The sequence below is a fragment of the Oncorhynchus tshawytscha genome, linkage group LG10, assembly GCF_018296145.1.
Source record: "Oncorhynchus tshawytscha isolate Ot180627B linkage group LG10, Otsh_v2.0, whole genome shotgun sequence".
Lineage (NCBI taxonomy): Eukaryota > Metazoa > Chordata > Actinopteri > Salmoniformes > Salmonidae > Oncorhynchus > Oncorhynchus tshawytscha.
Genome location: NC_056438.1, coordinates 13,045,763 through 13,069,711, shown reverse-complemented (window position 1 = coordinate 13,069,711; position 23,949 = coordinate 13,045,763). Strand labels below are relative to the sequence as shown.

Genomic DNA, 23,949 nt, shown 5'->3' with positions numbered 1-23,949 from the left:
GCAGACTGAAAACGTGCCAGCCTGAATGGCATGATGCGCTGTTCCAAGTGGTCAAAATTAGGGTTTGTATTTCATGAAAGGTCAAGGAAATTAGTTTCATAATTGTTCTTAATGTAAAAGCATACTTTTAAATATGATCAACCAATTAAACATTTTTAAAAAACGACCTATCAGCCATTATCGGAACGACCCTTCAGTGCATGTCTGTGCTGGGTGTGTGCCAGGGAGTGGGCGTTGCCCGAGGAGAGAGACCACGACATTTCAGCATTAGGTATAATTAGGTATAAGGGCCTTTCCACCGGCACAGTAGAGCCGTTGGAAAGCTGGGATTCCCCCCTATTAAACATTAGCCATGGAATTGCGACAACATTCAAAATATTCCAAGAATAGCCTACATGACAAAAAACTTGCTGTGCATAGATCTCCTCTGAAACATGAACACCTTGCTTTGAGGTAGCCTACCTTATCCATTTGATCCCTTATTTATTGAATGGGGGAATCATTTTACAAAAGACAAAAGTATTTGGTTGTAATGTTGAAAAAGCCTGCATACCCAGGAGCTCTCCAGATGGAGGGTTGACCACAACAGTGGAGTTCTATGTGGGGAGCTAAGTGCCTTGATCAAGGGCTCAACGGCAGGAGGTGGTAGGTCTACATGGAATCAGACAGCAGCTTTCCAGTGTCAATAATTCATACTTTTTCCATGTAGGTTAATAATAATAGTCATGACTAATAAAAGTCATGGAAAATGTGTTAATAACCTCTTGAAGCCAGGGGGCACTATTTTTATGTTTGGAAAAATAAGGTTCCCAAAGTAAACGGCCTATTTCTCAGGACCAGATGCTAGAATATGCATATAATTGACAGATTAGGATAGAAAACACTCTAAAGTTTCCAAAACAGTCCAAATTTTTTCTGTGAGTTAAACAGAACTGATATTGCAGACTAAAACCTGAGGAAAATCCAATCAGGAAGTGCCCCTGTTTTTGAAACCTCTGTTGTTATGCATCCCTATTGCCCATTTAAAGGGATATCAACCAGAGTCCTTTTTCTATGGCTTCCCTAAGGTGTCAACAGCCTTTAGACATAGTTTCAGGCTTTTATTTTGAAGAAGGAGCATGAACGACCACATTGCGTAAGTGGATAGGTGGGGGCTCTCAGAGTGAGTTGTGCGCAAAAGAGAAAGGCGGCCATTGTTAGTCCCGGTCCTAGTGAAAAGCCAACTGTCCCGGTTGATATATTATCGAATAGATATTTGCAAAACACCCTGAGGATTGATTATAAAAAACGTTTGACATTTTTCTGTGGACATTATGGATATAATTTGGATTTCAGTGAACATAGTCCAAATGGACCGACCTGGAAAAGATCTTCCACCCCAAGACCGGCACTGGTTAACACGATCAACCTTTCCCTCTACTGCGGGTATTGCTAATACCAGCCACTTCCAGTGTAACAAAATAAACTATGCAAAGTGTTTTCTTGTAGGCAGAACACACTGGAGTAGGATTCTATTCCATTGCCAGGCACGACTCAGCCCGTACACTACAGACTGTGTTGTATTTTGAGACAGGCTTGAATAAGCTAAGCAGCCAATAAGCAGAGGGTTTTTAGTCTGATTTTTTTGTAATAATGTTATGGGAATAATAATGAATTTTATTTTCTGAAGTGGTTTCTTACGTCAAACAACATTTCCAGTCACCCCCTTTATGTGAAGGACAAGTGGATAAACAGGTTCATATGAAGCCCTAAATGTTGTTGCCCTACATTGAACACCACACATTGGCTGCTACTGTAGGCTGAATGATAGAACAGCTATTTCCATGTTAAAATGTTATGGGATGTATTTTCTCCATAGTTTTTGATGGTAGGTCACTCTGGTAGATCTACATGATGATCAAATAGCCACAGTAGCCTACCTGACCAATGTTAAAACTAACTTAAAGTGGGTACAGCCTGTGTCCACAAACGTGTGCCAGAAGTTACACTCAGCAGACCTGAAATTTCCTCAGTGATGACATTTGAGGGAACATTGGTCACAAGATAACTCCAACTCTGATTGGCCCAGACTGATTGGCTGTAGTTGGTGCTGTGTATCCAGTGTTGTAGCTAAATCCCAACAGCGTTAAGTTAGATGGCAATTTTTAAAATTATTATTATTATTATTAATCCATCATTGATTCACTACTTTCCACAAACCTAAAAGCATTGTATTGGTGGAGGCAGGGGCCTTTTTCAAATCAGTGAAGGGAAGTGAACAAGTGCATACTCTGGTAGGAAGAAGTGATCATTCAGACATACTGGAACAAAAGTACCTGTTGTCGAATGCCAGGGTTCGAACGGATACTGTAACCCCAGTAATTCTATTGTATTCTATTCATTTACCTGTTGTCGGATGCGAGGGTTCCAGCGGATGTAGTAAGTCACCCAGAGTTCTAGGTGTCTCATGCTGGCTACAGGGTAGAGGACTCTATTGGACTCTGGGGTGTAGAAGGGGTTCTGGTAGAAGGACAGATCACTGTTTACCAATGACCACAGAGACACCGTCTTCGACCGCAACTCCTGGAGAGAGCGAGAGGGGGGAGAGAAGTTAACCAGGGACCACAGAGACACTGTCTTCGACCGCAACTCCTGGAGAGAGCGAGAGGGGGGAGAGAAGTTAACCAGGGACCACAGAGACACTGTCTTCGACCGCAACTCCTGGAGAGAGCGAGAGGGGGAGAGAAGTTAACCAGGGACCACAGAGACACTGTCTTAGACTGCAACTCCTGGAGAGAGCGAGAGAAGTTAACCAGGGACCACAGAGACACTGTCTTAGACCGCAACTCCTGGAGAGAGCGAGAGGGGGGAGAGAAGTTAACCAGGGATCAGAGACACTGTCTTAGACCGCAACTCCTGGAGAGAGCGAGAGGGGGGAGAGAAGTTAACCAGGGACCACAGAGACACTGTCTTCGACCACAACTCCTGAAGAAAGAGATGGAGAAGATCATTAATATGGTCTTTTAGCAGACACTTATGTGCAGCAGTAAGCAGGAAACATACATCTATTCAGGATGACCGGTTTGAATCAAACCCACAAATGATCTGAGCCATCGGAATCAGAGGGAATATGAAGGATTCTGGAACAATAATAGAGTCTTATGGAGACTCTCGTCTGTGTGTCATAGAGAGCATTATTACGGCACCTCAGAACCAGTGATGCGTCCCATCGCTCTTCTGCTCTACTTCACATGATCAAGATGGAGGAGGAGGGGAGGTGGAGGGAGGAGGGGAGGTGGAGGGAGGAGGGGAGGTGGAGGGGAGGTGAAGGGAATAGAAAGAAAAAGAAAGGGTATGAGATTGAGGTAGAGCAGGGGTGTCGAACACATTTCCCCATCGGGCCGCATTCGCTCTTCACAGAGGTCCAAAGGGACATATTTACTATGTTATCTGTCTCGCTTTCATTTGGATGACTGTCAGCAAGCTGGGCAGAGGAGTGAAGAGACTGTCAGCAAGCTGGGCAGAGGAGTGAAGAGACTGTCAGCAAGTTGGGCAGAGGAGTGAAGAGACTGTCAGCAAGCTGGGCAGAGGAGTGAAGAGACTGTCAGCAAGTTGGGCAGAGGAGTGAAGAGACTGTCAGCAAGTTGGGCAGAGGAGTGAAGAGACTGTCAGCAAGTTGGGCAGAGGAGTGAAGAGACTGTCAGCAAGTTGGGCAGAGGAGTGAAGAGACTGTCAGCAAGTTGGGCAGAGGAGTGAAGAGACTGTCAGCAAGTTGGGCAGAGGAGTGAAGAGACTGTCAGCAAGTTGGGCAGAGGAGTGAAGAGACTGTCAGCAAGTTGGGCAGAGGAGTGAAGAGACTGTCAGCAAGTTGGGCAGAGGAGTGAAGAGACTGTCAGCAAGTTGGGCAGAGGAGTGAAGAGACTGTCAGCAAGCTGGGCAGAGGAGTGAAGAGACTGTCAGCAAGCTGGGCAGAGAAGTGAAGAGACTGTAAATGTAGGTCCATTATCATTCTACACAGTTTGGATTTGGCTTTGGCTTTAGTCAATAAATGTCCATTGAGCACCACCCACGAACCTGATTGAATGGGCTCGCTGGCCGGATGACATGTAAAATAGAATGTAAATAGTGAGTTGGCAGAGGAAAATATTGTAGAGGGATGGAAAGACCCAGCTAACACATTTAGTTAACTGGAAGTTGTGGGAACGTAAATTTTTGGTTTCCCCATTGGACTGGTGTTTTCTTGCATTTTTTAATGGAAAGTTCTCTTAAATGTTGCGGGAACATTACTTTAAATAGAATCCAGAGGAAACCTGCTGAAAACATTACGCTGTACTGAAATTCCCACCTAAACAACCAAGTCTCTCACCAAGCTCTAAGAAATATACAGTTCTCAGAACGTTATGTGCTAGCTGGGAATTGGAGAGTGCAATATAAGATAAATGTAGAAAGACAGACAGACAGAGAGAGAGCGAGAGAGAGAGAGAGAGAGACAGACGACACAGAGCTTGGACAAACAAGACAAACAACTTACGTTAGTGTCCCTGGCACGCTCACAGTTGTAGAGGAAGGTTCCAAAGACAAACAACTTACGTTAGTGTCCCTGGCACGCTCACAGTTGAAGAGGAAGGTTCCAAAGACAAACAACTTACGTTAGTGTCCCTGGCACGCTCACAGTTGAAGAGGAAGGTTCCAAAGACAAACAACTTACGTTAGTGTCCCTGGCACGCTCACAGTTGAAGAGGAAGGTTCCAAAGACAAACAACTTACATTAGTGTCCCTGGCACGCTCAGTTGTAGAGGAAGGTTCCAAAGACAAACAACTTACGTTAGTGTCCCTGGCACGCTCACAGTTGAAGAGGAAGGTTCCAAAGCGACAGCTGAACAGGTGGTCCAGGATGGTCACTAGGAGACGCTCGTTAAACTCAAACGCTGTCGGGAACTGGAAGAGAAGGGGAGAGAGAGGTTTAAATCCATAGGCTTTTTCGCAGTAAATTCTTCCTCCATTCCTTGCATCCGCTCTCCTCACTTCCTTCTCAATATGCATTGGAGAAGAAGGTTTGAGGGGAGGGACCTTGGACCTTCTCGTCCAATACGGTTGATGAAGTCAGAAGAACGTGCAAAGACAAATGACGATAAAGCGCTACACAGGTGTGTCCAGTTCCTACCTGTTTGGTCATCTGCCAGACACAGTCTATGAACTGTACAAAGATAGGAGACCTGTCCTGATCAGCATGGTTCTTATCACCGTGTCCTATCCTCTACAGAGACACGCAAAGACACAGAGACCGAGAGAGAGAGAAAGATAAATAGTTAAACAGTGCAAACAGATTCTTATTACCTCTAGTTAGGTCTTCCTGGTCATTCTAAATTCAAAAAAGGCACTCGCACATCTGAGCCATCATAGTCGCAGGTGCACACTTTGTTAGAATAATTAGGAAATGCACATTGTAACGCTTGCTTATTTTCCCTCGACTCCAACCCAATGGATGTATTGAACGGAGGTGGGTGTAGCAGTATCTACACAGGGGTGCAGATTGTGAACACTCACAAACGCTGTGACGAAGGCCCCGAGGCCGATACGTAAAGCTCTGACGAAGGCCCCGAGGCCGATACGTAAAGCTCTGACGAAGGCCCCGAGGCCGATACGTAAAGCTCTGACGAAGGCCCCGAGGCCGATACGTAAAGCTCTGACGAAGGCCCCGAGGCCGATACGTAAAGCTCTGACGAAGGCCCCGAGGCCGATACGTAAAGCTCTGACGAAGGCCCCGAGGCCGATACGTAAAGCTCTGACGAAGGCCCCGAGGTAAAGCTTAATAAAGAGCAGCGTGCAGGTTTCTTCTTTTTTTCTCATCTTCCTGGTCATTTATCTGCACACAATATTGGTCAGTTTAGTTGCTTCCCATCACAGGAGGTTGGTGGCACCTTCATTTGTGAGGATGGGCTCGTGGTAATGGCTGGAGCGGAATTGTTTATCCAAGTAGCAGGCCATTCCATTTTACTCCGTTCCAGCTATTATTATGAGCCGTCCTCCCCTCAGCAGCCTCCACTGCTTCCCACAGATCATTTGGTCCCCAGTTGACAGCACAAATAAAGACCATCTATGACTGAAAACTCTTCATTATCAGTTCAGAGCTAAGGTCCTTTTTTCATTCTCATCATAAACTGTGAGTGAATGCCTTGGAACAGGGTGGACTTACATTGGCAAACTTGTGTCCGAAGCCGATCCACTCCTTCTCCAGCAGTACCTGGAATCAATCGATCACAAATCAAATGTACTTTATAAAAGCTCTTGGTACATTAGCCATTGTCACAAAGTGGTTTACCTGGAATCCTCTCAGGGTGCGGTAGTGGCTGTCCAGCATCAGCATGGCCAGAGAGGTGAGCTGGGCCGTCCGGTCCCACCCATCACTACAGTGGACCACCACAGAGTTACCTCCCGATATCTTGTCTGCTACTTGGATGGCTCCAGATATGACCAGCTAGAGAGCGACAGAGAGAGATTCACTACAGAGGACCAGCACACGGTTACCCCTCCACTGATCTGCTAGCTGGCCAGCTCCAGAGAGGAGAGGGCTGTGGGAAGTGTGTGTACCCCACTACCTTGATGTGTTCTAGCCAGTGTGTCGACTCCAGACTGGACAGCCAATGTGACTCCTCTACGTTGGGATAGACAATGTCTTTTAGCTTCTTCAGGGACTCTCTCATCACGTGGATGTTGTGTATGTCTAGAAACACCAGCTCAGCGTTCTGATATGCATCGTCCCCCTCGTAACCCCCACCCGTGGCCTAGAGAGAGGGGATAGAGGTCAGAGGTTGAAGACTCATCATTCATGGACAAAAATGGAGAATCACAGGATACCGTTTGAAAACTAATTTTTAAAAATATATATAATTCTTCCCTCCCTCTCTTGACGCCATCACTGGCCTGCATGTTATAAGAATTTGTTCTTAACTGACTTGCCTAGTTTAAATAAAGGTTAAATTAAAAATATTAAAAATTAAAAATGTCATTGGATAAATTAAAGTGAGGTTTCACTCATGGAAATGCAGTATTTTATTCTATGGTTTTCACCCATTCCAACATGGTCAGAACAGTGAGCACTTCAAGGAGGGCAGGATTCAAACAGGGTTCATTGTAAATGCGTCGGGGTTGTGGTCAGCTGTTGGAACACACAGCAGGTCAGGGGAAGCTAGTTGTTAAAAGCCTCTCACAGGTAGGAATTTGGGGATTATTATATAGATTGCATTCCATATTAGTAATTTGAGTCCCAACATTCCATTTCACTCTGAGCGGGGTGCGGTGGGCGTTGCGTCACACCCCAACACACACACACACACACACAGTGTAGTTGCTGTGTCCTCTTAGCTTCTAAACTCTACCTCCTCAGTTCTTACTTCTGACACCAGCATACAATGTAGGAGGCAACTAGCAAGAGCCTACAGTGAACAACAAAAGAACACAGTCCATCTCTCTATGGAAGACAAACCAAAAGACCTACATCTAAATCAACCCAGAAAAAAAGGGAACGAACGTCATCCTCTGGGAAGTACTCTGACAAGGAATCCAGAAACGTACCTAGAAAAGTCCCACGTATCTATGACATCTCTGTCTGGATGATCCACGAGGCCGACACCTACACACCGCCTCCCAGCGGAACCCAACCAACGCACCTCATGAGACACAGACATGACCTTTCGACATTTAACCTTTGACCCCTGACCTTGTTGGCGACGGCGTTGACGCTGGGCCGTGCGTCATAGATGGTGAGCTTGGCGGTGCCGTTAGCCTCCCGGATGAGGTCCAGGTAGCGCTCGTCATCCTTGTTCCTCTTCCCAGACATCCCCACCAGGGGCTGGGAGCAGCGGCAGATAACGGCCTGGTTCTCACGGTGGATCCACGACAGCACCTAGAGGTTGGGGGGGACAGCAGGACGAGGGTGAGGAGGGTGGGATGAGGGGGAAAGGACGGCAGGAAGAGGGTGGGATGAGGGGGAAAGGACGGCAGGAAGAGGGTGAGATGAGGGGGAAAGGACGGCAGGAAGAGGGTGAGGAGGGTGGGATGAGGGGGAAAGGACGGCAGGAAGAGGGTGGGATGAGGGGGAAAGGACGGCAGGAAGAGGGTGGGATGAGGGGGAAAGGACGGCAGGAAGAGGGTGAGGAGGGTGGGATGAGGAGGGAAAGGACGGCAGGAAGAGGGTGAGGAGGGTGGGATGAGGAGGGAAAGGACGGCAGGAAGAGGTTGGGATGAGGGGGAAAGGACGGCAGGAAGAGGGTGGGATGAGGGGGGGAAAGGACGGCAGGAAGAGGGTGAGGAGGGTGGGATGAGGAGAAAGGACTCACGGGAATGCGTCCTCTGGACCTGAAGGTACACACTTTCCTCAGGTCTTCCTCTGTAGCTTTGAAGGGAACCACCAGTATGGTGGGGTAGGTGTCACACAGCTCATAGTTGGCATTGATGAACGTGACACGCCACTTGTCATTGGGTAAGCCCTGGTGACGGGGGAGACAAACAGCCAATCAGAGAAGAGATTGCAGGCTGTGACTCAGAGGCATTATTGGTGAGGTAAAGTGCTACATCACTGGTGACGAGGTTGAAGGTAAATGGTTAAGACAAGAGGATTCTAATATACCACAATGCTTTGCATAAATGAGGAATAATCCTAAACAATGGGACTAGCTATGCTCGTTTAACTGCGCTGGTCCCATGAATCCGTTCATTTTCAAAAGCTTCGTGGTGGAATGATTAGGTCGTCTTCACCTGGGTATCTTCAAGCGACACTATTTAAGCAGACTAAGTGACCGAGTTAAAAGCTGGGATATTGGATCTATCCCAACACAGACAACCTAGAAGACTGGCAATAACAATGTAATGACACATTTAGTAAGACAATGACAAGTCCTACCTGCCGTCTGAACTCTTCCATGGGTTTGTACACACTCCAGCCATTCTCTTCAAATTTCTCTTGACTCAGGTACGCAAACAGAAGCTACAGAGAGAGAGAGAGAATGGGATTGACTTTACCAAGGTTTTATTTGTCTCGCAAACATGGGAGAGCTTCGCTAAATCATCTGCTTATTTGTGAGTGAATGTTGACTCTTCTCTAGTGATGTGCAAAGACTAGGGCTGTCGAAAAAAAAAAAAAAAAACATTGGTCAACCGAGTCGTCTTCCTTTCCACCAATCGATTGGTATAAATGTTAAAACAAGTATTTTTCCACATACACACCGTTTGAATAAAATCAACTATATGTAGGCTACAGAGCTTGTCTGATGCTTTAAGCACTGCCATTAAAAATTAAGGCACACAAATGACTGAAGAGGGAGGCAGAGATCAATATAACCTGTCCAGAAGAAAACCTGTTCCCGACCCCCCTCCTCCCGACCCCCTCCTCCTCATTCTCAATGGATGTAAAAACAGACTTTGAGAAGTTAAGAGTTAAGACAATCAGAAATAGTATCAGATCCCCAGATAGGCACATTTATAAGCCTACATTTGCATGCAGGCCAGGTAGAATAGTCAAACTTCTAAATGTGTAATCAGGTGCGTGTCCTTATTCAAGATTGTCTTTTTGTTTGGAGCGCTCCTGTCAATGACTAAATTGACAACTGGTAAATGGAATGCAGTACACCAAAACGTTCTCCTCACAAGCCTGTGGGTTCGATTAACAACGAGCCCACTTCAACAATGACAACGGCAAGACTATAATAATAATAATAATAATAATAATAATAATAAATGAATGCATCAAGAGAAATTCCCGTAACCAAACAAACATTGTAGATTAGAAATGGTAAATGTACTAGTGGTGATACTGTTGTACCTTCTCTGCGGCCTTCACAAAGGATTAGTCCACTCAGACAGTCTCCTGTGCCATCATTTAAAATGTATTTACTATTGCCCGACTAAAAACCTATTATTGCCAGCCCTAGCAAAGACAACAGGACACAGCAAACAGATCAACTCTCATAAAGCACTTCTCTTGTACAATCGTAGTTATTATACAGTTAGAAGGAGGTAATGATATCAGGTGACTAAATAAAAGGTGTGTACGTACCAGACCGTGGGATAGGGGGAAGGCATATTTAAACAGGATGTCAAAGATGTCCCTTCTGCTGTGTCCCTCCTGCTTCAACGCAAACCTCAGGTTCCTCATGTCCTGTTATGAGAGACATGCATTAACAACCGGGAAGACGGACGCACGTTGACACAGGACACACAAAATGCTGTCAGTACAAAATAAATAGTTGTAATCTTTTTTGATGTTGAAACTTCTTGATCCAAGACTGGAATGAAACTTTCTGTACACAATGTTCCAACATCTCAATTTCCTACACTCCTGTTTTTATACATAGTGGTTCAGTCCTAGTCTGGTTGTCAGATCTAATTGGACTGAACCACTATGTACGTATATTCATAGGGGTGGTCAGGACCAAGACGCAGTATCTGACCTTGCAGGTGATGTCCAGCCCGTATGAGTTCTCCCCCCGACTGGAGGCTCCGCCCATCTTCTCCACCCGGCCAATGGCACCCAGCGGAACATCCAGAGTCACCGCCGGGTCCTGTGATATCACACAAAACACAGACATGTGATTGGTCCTGCTGGAAGTCCAGTGATATCACAACAGAATACACCATAGGTGGAAGATGGGTCCTGCAGTGGTTGAATTGACATATAAAGACATCGGTATCGTGAGGGCACAAACTGATCCAGGCTGTATCACATCAGGCCGTGATTGGGAGTCCCATAAGGCGGCGCACAATTGGCCCAGCTTCGTCCGGGTTTGGCCGGGGTAGGTCGTTATTGTAAATAAGAATTTGTTCTTAACTGACTTGTCTAGTTAAATAAAAGGTTGAATAAAAAAAATAGTGTAATGTGACGTATACTCTTGAATACATTTTAGGTAGCTAATATTTCATCTGCAAGAAATAAGCCACTTAATTAGCAAAGCATAGGCTTAAATGGAAGACATGGGCGTAGTAGGAGGTGCTTACGTCACTTCAGTTTTTATTTCACCCTCGTCTTACCAGCTACGTTGACTGACAACACATTCTCATTTTACAGACACAACCTGGGGAATAGTTACAGGGGAGAGGAGGGGGATGGATGAGCCAATTGTAAACTGGGGATGATTAGGTGGCAATGATGGTATGAGGGCCAGATTGGTTAATTAAGACAGGACACCAGGGTTACCACCCCTCTCATGATAAGTGCCATGGGATAACGTCCCATCTGAAAGACAACCCCCTACACAGGGCAATGCCCCCAATCACTGCCCTGGTGCATTGGGTTATTTTTTAAGACCAGAGAAAAGGGTGCCCCCTACTGGCCCTCCAACACCCCTTCCAGCAGCATCTGGTCTCCCATCCAGGGACTAACCAGGACCAACCCAGCTTAGCTTCAGAGGCAAGCCAGTAGTGGGATGCAGGGTGGTATGCTGCTGGCTAAGCCACCAGAGTAGATGGTGTGTGTGTGTGTGTGTGTGTGTTAAAATTTGTGAGGTCAGCATATTGTTAACGTGTTGTCAGGTGTTGCAATACAGAGAGTGGAGTCTACATCCCAAATCGCTCCCTATTCACTACTTTTGACCAGAGCCCTGTGAGCCCTATGGACCCTGGTCAAAAGAGGCGTACTATATAGGGATTAGGGAGCCGTTTAGGACAGACTGGAATAAAGAGCCTTGCTTCTGCTGCTGTATCCCTGTAATAACGTACTCCATCACTGACACACACACAGTCAATAACACACACACCTCTCAGCCTGACTGATGGTCTGATAAAGCAAACCTTGGGTCCTGCATTTCTGCTACATCTAAGATTATTTAACTATCCCTCTCCTCTTCTCCTCCACAGCTATCCCTCTCCTCTTCTCCTCCACAGCTATCCCTCTCCTCTTCTCCTCTTCCACAGCTATCCCTCTCCTCTCCTCCTCCACAGCTATCCCTCTCCTCTTCTCCTCCACAGCTATCCCTCTCCTCTTCTCTCCACAGCTATCCCTCTCTTCTTCTCCTCCACAGCTATCCCTCTCCTCTCCTCCACAGCTATCCCTCTCCTCTTCTCCTCCACAGCCATCCCTCTCCTCTCCTCTTCCACAACTATCCCCCCCTCCTCCACAGCTATCACCCTCCCTACCCCACAGCTATCCCCTCCTCCTCCTCCACCACAACCCCCCTCCTCCTCCACCACAACCCTCCCCCCCCTCCTCCTCCACCACAACTATCCCCCCTCCTCCTCCCCCTCCACCACAACTATCCCCCCTCCTCCACTCCTCCTCCACCACAACTATCCCCCCCCTCCTCCTCCACAACTATCCCCCCCCACAACTCCTTAATAACGTACTCCATCACTGACAGACACACAGTCAATAAAACACACACCTCTCAGCCTGACTGATGGTCTGATAAAGCAAACCTTGGGTCCTGCATTTCTGCTACATCTAAGATTATTTAACTATCCCTCTCTCTTTCCTCCTCCCTCCACAGCTATCCCCTCTTCCTTCCACCACAACCCCTCCTCCTCCTCCACCACAACTATCCCCCTCCTCCACCACTTCACAACTATCCCTCCTCCACAGCCACCACCACCAACTATCCCTCTCCTCTTCCACAACTATCCCCTCCACCACCACAACTATCCCCCCCTCCACCACAGCTATCCCCTCTCCTCCACCAGCAACTATCCCCTCCTCTCCTCCACCACAACTATCCCTCCTCTCCTCCACCACAACTATCCTCCTCCTCCTCCACCACAACTATCCCCCTTCTCTCCACCATCAACTATCCCCTCCCCTCCTCCACAGCTATCCCCCTCCTCCACCACCACAACTATCCCCCTCCTCCACCACAACTATCCCCCTCTCCTCCACAGCTATCCCCCTCCTCCACCACCACAACTATCTCCTCTCTCCACCACAACTATCCCCCACTCCACCTCTCCTCCACCACGCTATCCCCCTCCTCCTCCTCCACCTACAACTATCCCCCTCAACAACTATCCCCCTCCTCCTCCACCACAACTATCCCCCTCCCCCCCTCCACAACAACTATCCCCTCCTCCACAACTATCCCCCCACCACAACTATCACCCCCCACCACAACTATCCCCCCCTCCTCCACCCACAACTATCCCCTCCACCACCACAACTATCCCCCACTATCCCCTCCACAACTATCCCTCTCCTCCACAAATACCCCCCCTCCTCCCCCTCCACAACTATTAACCCCTCTCCTCCTCAAATCCCCCTCCACAACTATTACCCCCCTCTTCCTCCACAAATATCCCCCCTCCAAATATCCCCCTCCACAACTATTAACCCCCTCATCTCCTCAAATATCCTCCACCACTATATCCCCCTCCTCCTCCTCCACAACTATCCCCTCCTCCTCCACCACCACAACTATCCCCCCTCCTCCTCCACCACAACTACCCCCTCCTCCTCCACCACAACTATCCCCCCCTCCTCCACCACAACTATCCCTCCCTCCACCACAACTACCCCCTCCACCATCACCTCCCCTCCTCCACCACAACTATCCCCCCTCCTCCACCACTATCCCCCTCCTCCACAACTATCCCACCACAACTATCCCCCCTCCTCCTCCACAAATATCCCCCCTCCTCCACACACTATCCCCCTCACTATCCCCCCCACAACTATTCCTCCACAACTCCCCCTCCCCCTCCTCTTCTCCTCCACAACCCCCTATCCCCACCTATCCCCCCTCCTCCACCATCCCAACCCCTCCTCCTCTCCACAACTACCCCACTATCCCCCCTCCTCCTCCCACCACAACTATCCCCCTCCAATCCACCACAACTCATCCCCCTCCTCCACCACAACTCCTCCACCACAACTACCCCCTCCTCCTCCACAACTATCCCCCTCCTCCTCCACAACTACCCCCTCCTCACCCCCCTCCTCCACCACAACTATCCCCTCCCTCCTCCTCCTCCACAACTATCCCTCCCTCCTCCTCCACCACAACTATCCCCCCTCCTCCACCACACACTATCCCCCTCCCTCCTCCTCCTCCACACACTATCCCCTCCTCCTCCTCCACAACTATCCCTCCCCTCCTCCTCCCCCTCCAACTATCCCTCCCTCCTCCTCCACAACTATCCCTCCCTCCTCCCCCTCCTCCTCCCACAACTCCTCCTTCCCTCCCTCCTCCTCACCACACTATCCCTCCACAGCTCCTCCTCCACCACAACTATCCCTCCTCCTCCCCTCCACACTACCCCACCTCCTCATCTCCACCCCAACATCTGCTACCCCCTCCCTCACCTCCACCACAACTATCCCCCCTCCTCCTCCTCCACCACAACTATCCCCCTCATCCTCCACAACTATCCCCCTCCTCCTCCACAACTATCCCCCCTCCACAACTATCCCTCTCCTCCTCCACCAACTATCCCTCCCTCCTCCTCCTCCACAACTATCCCCCTCCCTCATCCTCCTCCACCACAACTATCTATCCCTCCCTCCCTCCTCCTCCACAACTATCCCTCCCTCCTCCTCCACAACTATCCCCCTCCTCCACCTATCACCCCTCCCTCCACATCATCATCCCTCCCTCCTCCACCACAACTATCCCTCCCTCCTCCTCCACAACTATCCCCCTCCCCCTCCTCCTCACACTATCTATCCCAACTATCCCCCTCCTCACAACTATCTCCTCCAACTATCCCTCCCTCCTCCTCCTCCACAACTATCCCTCCCTATCTCCTCCACAATCCTCCCCCCCTCCCCACCACAACTATCCCCTCCTCCTCCACATCCCTCCCTCCCTCCTCCTCCTCATCCACTATCCCTCCCTCACTATCCTCCTCCTCCAACTATCCCTCCCTCCTCCTCCACAACTATCCCTCTCCCTCCTCCTCCACAGCTATCCCCCCCCCCAGCTCCTCCTCCACAGCTATCCCTCCCCCTCCACAACTATCCCCATCCCTCCTCCTCCACAACTATCCCTCCCCTCCTCACTCCACAACTATCCCAACTACCTCCCCTCCTCCTCCCCTTTCAGCTATCCCTCCCCTCCTCCTCCACAACTATCCCTCCCATCCTCCTCCACAACTATCCCTCCCTCCTCATCCTCCACAACTATCCCTCCCTCCTCCTCCACAACTATCCCTCCCTCCTCCTCCACAACTATCCCTCCCTCCTCCACAACTATCCCTCCCTCCTCCTCCACAACTATCCCTCCCTCCTCCTCCACAACTATCCCTGTCTTCTCCATAACTATCCCTGTCTTCTCCATAACTATCCCTGTCTTCTCCATAACTATCCCTGTCTTCTCTCTTTCTCCATCTCACCAACGCCCTCATACCTCTCCAATTGAATTGACTGTTCAAAACACTAGTGGTGCCAGGAGAGAAAGAGACAGATTAAAGAAGGAGATGAGATAGAAAGAAGAGAAAGGGATATGGGGTTCCCCTTTGTTTTTGTGTTGGAGATGAACGTCTGTTGTCTGAAGAGTGAATCTACAAGTGGATTACACCTAGAGCAGGGTTTCCCCAACTCAGTCCGGGGCCCCGCCTGGGAGCACGTTCTGGGTTTTGCCCCAGCACTACACAGCTGATTCAAATTATCAACTCATGATCAAGCTTTGATTATTTGAATCAGCTGTGTAGTGCTGGGGCAAAAAAACCAAATGTGCACCTAGTTTAGGAAATGCTGACCTGGAGTCTAGGGCTGACTCCATTTTGTCGATTGTTTGGTCGACAGATTTTTTTTTTTTGTGAAGCAGTCGCAAATTGATCTTATTCGTGTCAGTCTCAGTGGACGAGTCCATTGTGGAAGCCGCAGGAATGGCACAGTCCATCAGTCTAAGACAGGCATAGGCAACTTAAATCACACATGATGCGAGGGTATTTGCCTTGGCATGCCAAGCAATTCAGAATTGCATTTTCCTAAATTATTTCATAGTTTTCCATAAACGGCTACTGCATTGGACCAGACACAGTTTGTGAGAGTATTCCTTAGGCCTACAGTGTGTGTGAAGATAATGTGTCTTGGGTATAAATGTTAAGGGGGGGGTTTGTGGGGGCCTCCCGGGTGGCACAGCACAGCGGTCTAAGGCTCTGCATCGCAGTTGCCACTAGAGATCCTGGTTAGAGTCCAGGCGGTCTCAGCCGGCCCCGAACAGGAGACCCACAGGGCTACGCACCATTGTCCCAGCATCGCCAGGGTTAGGGGAGGGTTTGGCCGGCAAGGATGACCTTGTCCCATTGGGCTCTAACGACTGGGCACATGCACGCTGACACGGTCACCAGGTGTACGGTGTTTCCTTCCGACACATTGGTGTGGCTTGCTTCCGGGTTAAGCGGGCATTGTGTCAAGAAGCAGTGCGGCTTGGTTGGGTCGAGTTTCGGAATGACGCACGGCTCTCGACCTTCACCTCTCCCGAGTTCGTACGGGAGATGCAGCGATGCGACAAGACTAACTAGCAATTGGATGCCATGAAATGGAAATAAAAGGGGAAGTAGTAAGATGCACAAGGCAGGTCTTTCTCCAGAATGCGCTCTCTCCTGCCAATTTGTGCACATTCATTGTTTCATAACTTAATTGTGTGAATTGTTTGTCCTTTGATTGTTAGTGTCTATCAATTCCCATATCACCACTAGCACAGTTTAATGTTATTTCACATCATTTCTAATCTACAGTGTTTGTTTGGTTATGGAAATTTATGTTAACGCATTCAATATTTTATTAATATAGTAGATTACGGTTGTCATTGTCGGAGTTCAACCTATGCTACACTTGTGAGAAACAAGGTTTTGTTCATTCCATTTTACCAGTTGTCAATTTATTCATTGTCTTTTGTTTGGAGCGCTCCTGTCGATGTTGAGTAAGGACACACACATGAAGTAGGCCTGAAGTAGTCTACCTGGCCTGTACGCAAAGGTATAGATGTGCACATACAGTTGGGCTTAAAGCATCAGACAAGCTCAGCACACACAGTTGGGCTTAAAGCATCAGACAAGCTCAGCACATACAGTTGGGCTTAAAGCATCAGACAAGCTCAGCACATACAGTTGATTAGAACACATAGGGTGTGACAGTATTTGGAAAAATACACAGGGGAGGGCGACAGCCATATTGATTTATTTAAGACTGTAACCATTATACCCACCAACACTTAACACTTGATTAAGCAAGTTGAGGTGGACCGTCTCTCTCACTCACCTCGCAAGTGGTCCTCCATACCCCTCTTCCTTTCTTCCTTCCTTCCTCTCCTCCACACCCCCTTCCTTCCTTCCTTCCTTCCTTCCTCTCCTCCACACCCCCTTCCTTCCTTCCTTCCTTCCTCCTCTCACTCCTCCTTCCTTCCTTCCTCCCTCCACACCCCCTTCCTTCCTTCCTTCCTTCCTCTCCTCCACTCCACACCCCCTTCCTTCCTCTCCTCCACCCCCCCCCTTCCTTCCTCTCCTCCACTCCACCCCCCTTCCTTCCTCTCCTCCACCCACACCCTTCCTCTCCTCCACTTCCTTCCTCTCCTCCACTCCACACCCCTTCCTTCCTCTCCTCCACTCCACACCCCTTCCTTCCTCTCCTCCACTCCACACCCCCTTCCTTCCTTCCTTCCTCCCTCCACACCCCCCTTCCTTCCTCTCCTCCACTCCACACCCCTTCCTTCCTCTCCTCCACTCCACCCCCCTTCCTTCCTCTCCTCCACTCCACACCCCTTCCTTCCTCTCCTCCACCCACACCCCTTCCTTCCCTCTCTCCTCCACTCCACACCCCCTTCCTTCCTCCCTCCACTCCACACCCCCTTCCTTCCTCTCCTCCACTCCACACCCCCTTCCTTCCTCTCCTCCACTCCACACCCCCTTCCTTCCTTCCTTCCTCTCCTCCACTCCACTTTCCTTCCTTCCTCTCCTCCACTCCACCCCCTTCCTTCCTTCCTTCCTCTCCTCCACACCACACCCCCTTCCTTCCTCCTCACACCCCCCTTCCTTCCTTCCTCCACTCCACACCCCCCTTCCTTCCTTCCTCCCTCCCATCCTCCACACCCCCTTCCTTCCTTCCTTCCTCTCCTCCACACCCCCTTCCTTCCTTCCTCTCCTCCACCCCCCCCTTCCTTCCTTCCTCTCCTCCACCCCCTTCCTTCCTCTCCTCCACACCCCTTCCTTCCTTCCCTCCCTCCACACCCCCACATTCCTTCCTCTCTCCACCCCCCTTCCTTCCTCTCCTCCACACCCCCTTCCTTCCTCTCCTCCACACCCCCTTCCTTCCTCTCCTCCACACCCCCTTCCTTCCTCTCCTCCACACCCCCTTCCTTCCCCTCCACACCCCCCTTCCTTCCTCTCCTCCACACCCCCTTCCTTCCTCTCCTCCACACCCCCTTCCTTCCTCCCTCCACACCCCCTTCCTTCCTTCCTCCTCCACACCCCCTTCCTTCCTCTCCTCCACACCCCCTTCCTTCCTCTCCTCCACACCCCCTTCCTTCCTCTCCTCCACACCCCCCTTCCTTCCTCTCCTCCACACCCCCTTCCTTCCTCTCCTCCACACCCCCTTCCTTCCTTCTCCTCCACACCCCCTTCCTTCCTCTCCTCCACACCCCCTTCCTTCCTCTCCTCCACACCCCTTCCTTCCTCTCCTCCACACCCCCTTCCTTTCTTTTCATCCCCTATTCCAACAACTGCCAACTCCTGTTCAGTACACATATAGTAGGGTGCTATAACAAGCTCAATGCAGATCAGTGATGTGTGGGTGTTGCCCATCTGTCATAGATCTTGGTCTACTTCATTAGGACTCCTTCAATCATACAAGACCACCATATACACTGTAATATAGTGTTTTAATGCCACATCCAGCTAGGGCTAGCCTTTAGATCAAACAGGTCTTCGACACCAAGGAGCAAGCATGGCTCTATACTTCTAAAGCAGACATGTCATTTAGACTGACTGGGAATTCTGCTGACTTCAATCTGTCTGCCCCAACCACAGATGTCTAGGAGTAGATCACCCTTCTAGAATGTGTGTGTGAGTATGTGTGTCACTCACTGCGTCTGCACTCTTGAAGTAGAGTCTGTAGTTAGTGATGAAGACTTTGCCTTTCAGAGCTCCACTGAATGGACAGATATAGATGATGTCTTTGTCTGGAGAGAGAGAGAGAGGGAGAGAGGGAGCGCGAGTGAACGAGAGAGAGGGTGAACGGGAGAGAAAGAGAGCGAGAGGGACGGGAAATGACCTACTAGATACACACCCATTTCCACCATCCACTCCCACTGAACAAGCCATGTTGACAATGACCCATATTGTAACCAAACATGAACCACAATACAACACTAACAGCAAGACAAAAGCTGCACTAAACCCGTCTGTACTTTCCACAAAACTTCCTATCATTCTCCTACTCTCACCTCTTTTCTTCTTAATTCTCCAAGCTATAGCTACCAGAAATGACACACACACACACACACACACACACACACACACACACACAGAGGAAGAGAGAAAAAGAGAGGAAGAGAGAAAGAGAGGAAGAAAGAGAGCGCGCGAGAGACTACCAACAATTCAAGCCGACTTGGTTGGAGAGGTTCTATATTTAGTCTCTCCTGTGACAAAACCAACATGGTTTCTCTCGTTATATTTACTGTCAACATACTAAACAGAACACAGATCAGATTCAAATATAAAAAAACAATCACAACAGAAGTGAAACCAAGTCAGTCTAAGATCTCTCCAACAGAGTTAAAACACAGTTCCCATTAGAAAGGACCTCGAGTCTGGAGGAAGGCTATCAAACATTTCTCTGTACCTTACTAATACTAATAGAATAGGAAGCCGAGAACAGTCTCCCAATGTCCAACAGTCTTAGAATAAGTATCCATTGTGGATAGACCATGTACCCTCAAGGGTACTAGTGCCCCAAGATGAAAACAACAAAAATCACTGGCTTAGAACACACACACCTATGATCCTCTCCTCTCCGGGCAGTAAGCTGCAGTCTGCCAGGGGCTCCATTTTCAGACTCTCTCTGGACGCCTGCAGAGCAACAGAGGGGTATTAATATGACAGAAAGACACAGACAGAGCCAGGTATGACACGACTGTAGACGTGTACACAATTACTGCTATTCCTCAGCACTTTCCTTTGTAAAAAAAAAAGTCAATATTACAAGCACTTGTAATCAAATGTTGGCCCCCCCAAAAAAATTGGGGGGGGGGGAACTGAGCTAATGTTTAGTTCGTGAGTGGAAACTTGAAGCTTGTGAGAATTTTGTGCAACTTCCAGCACAGTTTACAGTGAAAACATTAGTTTTAGACGGTAGCCAATAGGATATTGTGGCTATTGGAGCATAATGTAGGTCTACCAACAAAACCAATGGAGTAAATCCCAGAATATTTCCACATGGAAATAGCTTTTGGTGTCTATGATATAGGCTACAGTAGTCTATATGTGGTGTTCAGTGCAGGACTAAAGATTTGACATTACTAAGTGTTGTTGACTTGGTCTGTAACACCATGGACCAAATAGGGGACTGTCAATTGCATTGTATGATTGTATTTGTCTGCATGTATTTGCACACACTGTATATATATTTTTCTATTGTGTTATTGACTGTACATTTGTTTATTTCATGTGTAACTCTTGTTGTTGTTGTCGTCTGTGTCACACTGCTTTGCGTTTTCTTGGCCAGGTCGCAGTTGTAAATGAGAACTTGTTCTCAACTGACCCTTCTGGTGAAATAATAAATGCGAGAAAACACCATGTATTAGTATTACCACACAGAGGATTAGACACTGTAGGCTACCGCTCTGACTACTGGCTTATTTACATATTCAAGCCTCAAAATACAACACTGCCCCGTTAAGGCATAAGCTTTTTTACCTGACTGGTTTTTTAAAAGACAGCTGGAAATGTAGTCTACACGTTGTGTGCTCTTGTAGGACGCAGTAACTTCCCAGACCTGGACCAATAACTCGCCAACATGTACCTGTACACCTGCTGTACATGTACCTGCTCTCTGATCTGAAAAGCACCTTCACTCCCAGGTGATTGAAAGACAGCTCATGGTGGTGCTCTGCCTACAACAAAATCACAGACTCAAATCTTGCAAAGTTACATTTGTTTTGGTTTGTTGCATTGAAAAAGGGCTGATAAATGTTTTTGTGATCGAATCAACATCATCTAGTTAGCGAGAACTCGGTGACGTTCAAATGGCTTGTGTCCCTGCGAGGCATTTCTTCTGTGCGGCAGTCCTGCCTAAGAGGGAACATTGCTTGTAATTACACCATGTAATCCACACAACATTAAGGACACCTGCTCTTCCCATGACGTAGCTTTCACCTGGTCAGTCTATGATCACTTATTGATATCACTTGTTAAATCCACTTCAAAAGCAGTGTAGATGAAGGGGAGGAGACCGGTTAAAGAAGGATTTTTAAGCTGAGACAATTGGAGACACGGATTGTGTGTGTGTTAAGTGCATTTGAACGGGATATGGTAGTAGGTGCCAGGCGCACCGGTTTGGGTCAAGAACTGCAAAGCTGCTGGGATTATAACGTTCAACAGTTTCCCGTGCACATCAAGAATGGTTCACCACCCAAAGGACATCCAGCCAACTTGACACAACTGTGGGAAGCATTGGCGTCATAGCAACATGTTCTCAGTGGTTTTGTACTCAGTGTATTTCTCTGGAGATAATGAGGGGTGTCAGACACCAGTAGAACTGGTCTGTTCACTACAACAGAGATGTAGCCTATATAATTAGCACCAGTCAAAAGGTTTAGAACAACTACTCATTCAAGGGTTACTTTACTATTTGCTACATTGTAAAATTATAGTGAATACATCAAAACTCTGAAATAGCACGTATGGAATCATGTAGTAACCAAAAAAAAAGTGTAAATCAAAATGTATTTTTTAGTTGAGTTTCTTCAAAATAGACATCCTTTGCCTTGATGACAGCTTTGCAGACTCCTGGAATTCTCTCAACCAGCTTCATGAGGTAGTCACCTGGAATGCATTTCAATTAACAGGTGTGTCTTGTTAAAAGTTAATTTGTGGACTTTCTTCCCCCTTCTTAATGCACTTCAGTCAATCAGTTGTGTTGTGACAAGGTAGGTGTGGTATGCTGCAAAGTTCAGTAGCATTAACTGCACTTCAGATTGCAGCCCAAATAAATGCTTCACAGAGTTGAAGTAACAGACACCAACTGCTCAGAGACTGCGTTAAATCAGGCCTTCATGGTCAAATTGCTCCAACAAACCACTTCTAAAAAAAGACACCAATAAGAAGAGATTTGCTTGGGCCAAGAAATGAGCAATAGACCTTTGGAAATCTGTTCTGAGTCCACATTTGCGATTTTTGGTTCCAACCGCCGTGTCTTTGTGAGATGCCGAGTAGGTGAACGGATGAGCTCCGCATGCGTGGTTCCCACCGTGAAGCATGGAGGAGGTGGTGTGATGGTGCTTTGCTGGTGACACTGATTTATTTAGAATTCAAGGCACACTTAACCAGCATGGCTCCCACAGCGGTATGGCATCCCATCTGGTTTACATTTAGTGTTTTATCATTTGTTTTTCAACAGGACAATGACCCAACACACCTCCATGCTGTGTAAGGGCTATTTGATGAAGGAGAGTTTTTATTTTTTATGTTTTATTATTTGACCAAGAAGGAGAGTGATGGAATGCTGCAACAGATCACCCAACCTCAACCCAATTAAGATGGTTTGGGATGAGTCAGCTGCTTTTCCTTCACTCTGCGGTCCAGTGCTCAGCATTGTGGGAACTCCTTCAAGACTGTTGTAAAAGCATTCCAGGTGAAGCTGGTTGAGAGAATGCCAAGAGTGTGCAAAGCCTCGTCTGTGTGTTTGACCAAAACTCTCTCCACTTCAGCGCAATGGAGTGCACAGGTATTACGGTCCCTGTCCTTTCAGCACGACCAGCCTATCACCTTTGATGTGATGCTGTTGTTGCTATTGGCGACAGTGTGATCGTGGCGTTGGACTACCACGGGGTGAGTAAATAGCATGTTTTTTGTTTTTCTGGGCACATTTTATGCTGTGTCACGTGTAGGTTCCGTTTGTGTGCGTGCGGCAGCCCGAAGCACGACCAGGCCCGTTTCAGTCATTCATAACTTCCTCAATCATTGCTCCTCCGACACTTGAACGGTCCAACTACAAAACATATAACCCGCCCCCAACCCTAACCATTAGTAGGGGTAACTAACCCTCCCACCCAACCCTAACCATTAGTAGGGGTAACTAACCCTCCCACCCAACCCTAACCATTAGTAGGGGTAACTAACCCTCCCACCCAACCCTAACCATTAGTAGGGGTAACTACCCTCTGTTACCCTACTGAGAGAACTGGCTACCAATCTCTCTGTCAGTCTGATCACACAACACCTCTCTGTTACCCTACTGAGAGAACTGGCTGCCAATCCGGCCACACTGTTTGTGTACGAGAGACATATAATAGTGCAGAGAGACCTGGCCTACCCAGGGCTCGACAAAGCCACACTTGTGTCCATATTACTGTACCTAGCAGTCATTTGTTTTGCATGGAAAACTCTCAACAGTCAACGCTACGAGAGCACTGTTTTTATTGGCTATCACTCTGGGACTTCCTGATTGGAAAGCCAATAAGAATGACTAATCAGTGTGAAAGAGGGTCTCTGTACTGAGCGTAACTAACCTAGATGGCCTAGGTGTTCTAACCTCTCCTGAGTAGGAGAATCAGGTGAGACAGTTCAGGGCTACTCAACTAATCTAATCTGGGGGTCTCCGAGGAGAGGTTTGAAAACCACTGGCCTAACATTTTCCAACTGACATACATGATGCTAGTGCTCCAGCAGCAGGCATTTGCCTTGATGATGCTGGTTGTCAGGGCAACACAGACAGAGTTCCTACATGGGATCTTTCAGCGGTGCAGGGGGTAGGACAGCACTACGGAGGTCAGAGGAAAAAAATAATAATAAACAGATTCATGACAGAGGCTAACCAGGCGCAGGTGCATAGTT

The 23,949-nt window shown here is 48.2% G+C and overlaps 1 protein-coding gene across 3 annotated transcripts in view; it reads right to left on the bottom strand.

The window, feature by feature from the left end:
• The window catches only part of LOC112237504 (myotubularin), a 49,730-nt gene that overhangs the window by 8,251 nt on the left and 17,530 nt on the right, over positions 1 to 23,949 (bottom strand). For 2 of the 3 annotated variants that reach the window (XM_042328141.1, XM_042328142.1), the window contains 13 exons: positions 19,893 to 19,965; positions 18,982 to 19,076; positions 10,428 to 10,538; positions 10,034 to 10,135; positions 8,882 to 8,965; positions 8,319 to 8,468; positions 7,700 to 7,885; positions 6,579 to 6,764; positions 6,302 to 6,457; positions 6,176 to 6,223; positions 5,144 to 5,236; positions 4,804 to 4,917; positions 2,386 to 2,562 (listed from right to left, as the gene is read on the bottom strand). In XM_042328141.1, the coding sequence (XP_042184075.1) occupies positions 2,386 to 2,562; positions 4,804 to 4,917; positions 5,144 to 5,236; positions 6,176 to 6,223; positions 6,302 to 6,457; positions 6,579 to 6,764; positions 7,700 to 7,885; positions 8,319 to 8,468; positions 8,882 to 8,965; positions 10,034 to 10,135; positions 10,428 to 10,538; positions 18,982 to 19,076; positions 19,893 to 19,965 (1,575 nt within the window). The remainder of the gene's footprint in view (positions 1 to 2,385; positions 2,563 to 4,803; positions 4,918 to 5,143; positions 5,237 to 6,175; positions 6,224 to 6,301; positions 6,458 to 6,578; positions 6,765 to 7,699; positions 7,886 to 8,318; positions 8,469 to 8,881; positions 8,966 to 10,033; positions 10,136 to 10,427; positions 10,539 to 18,981; positions 19,077 to 19,892; positions 19,966 to 23,949) is intronic. The other variant, XM_042328143.1, reaches the window with a different exon arrangement.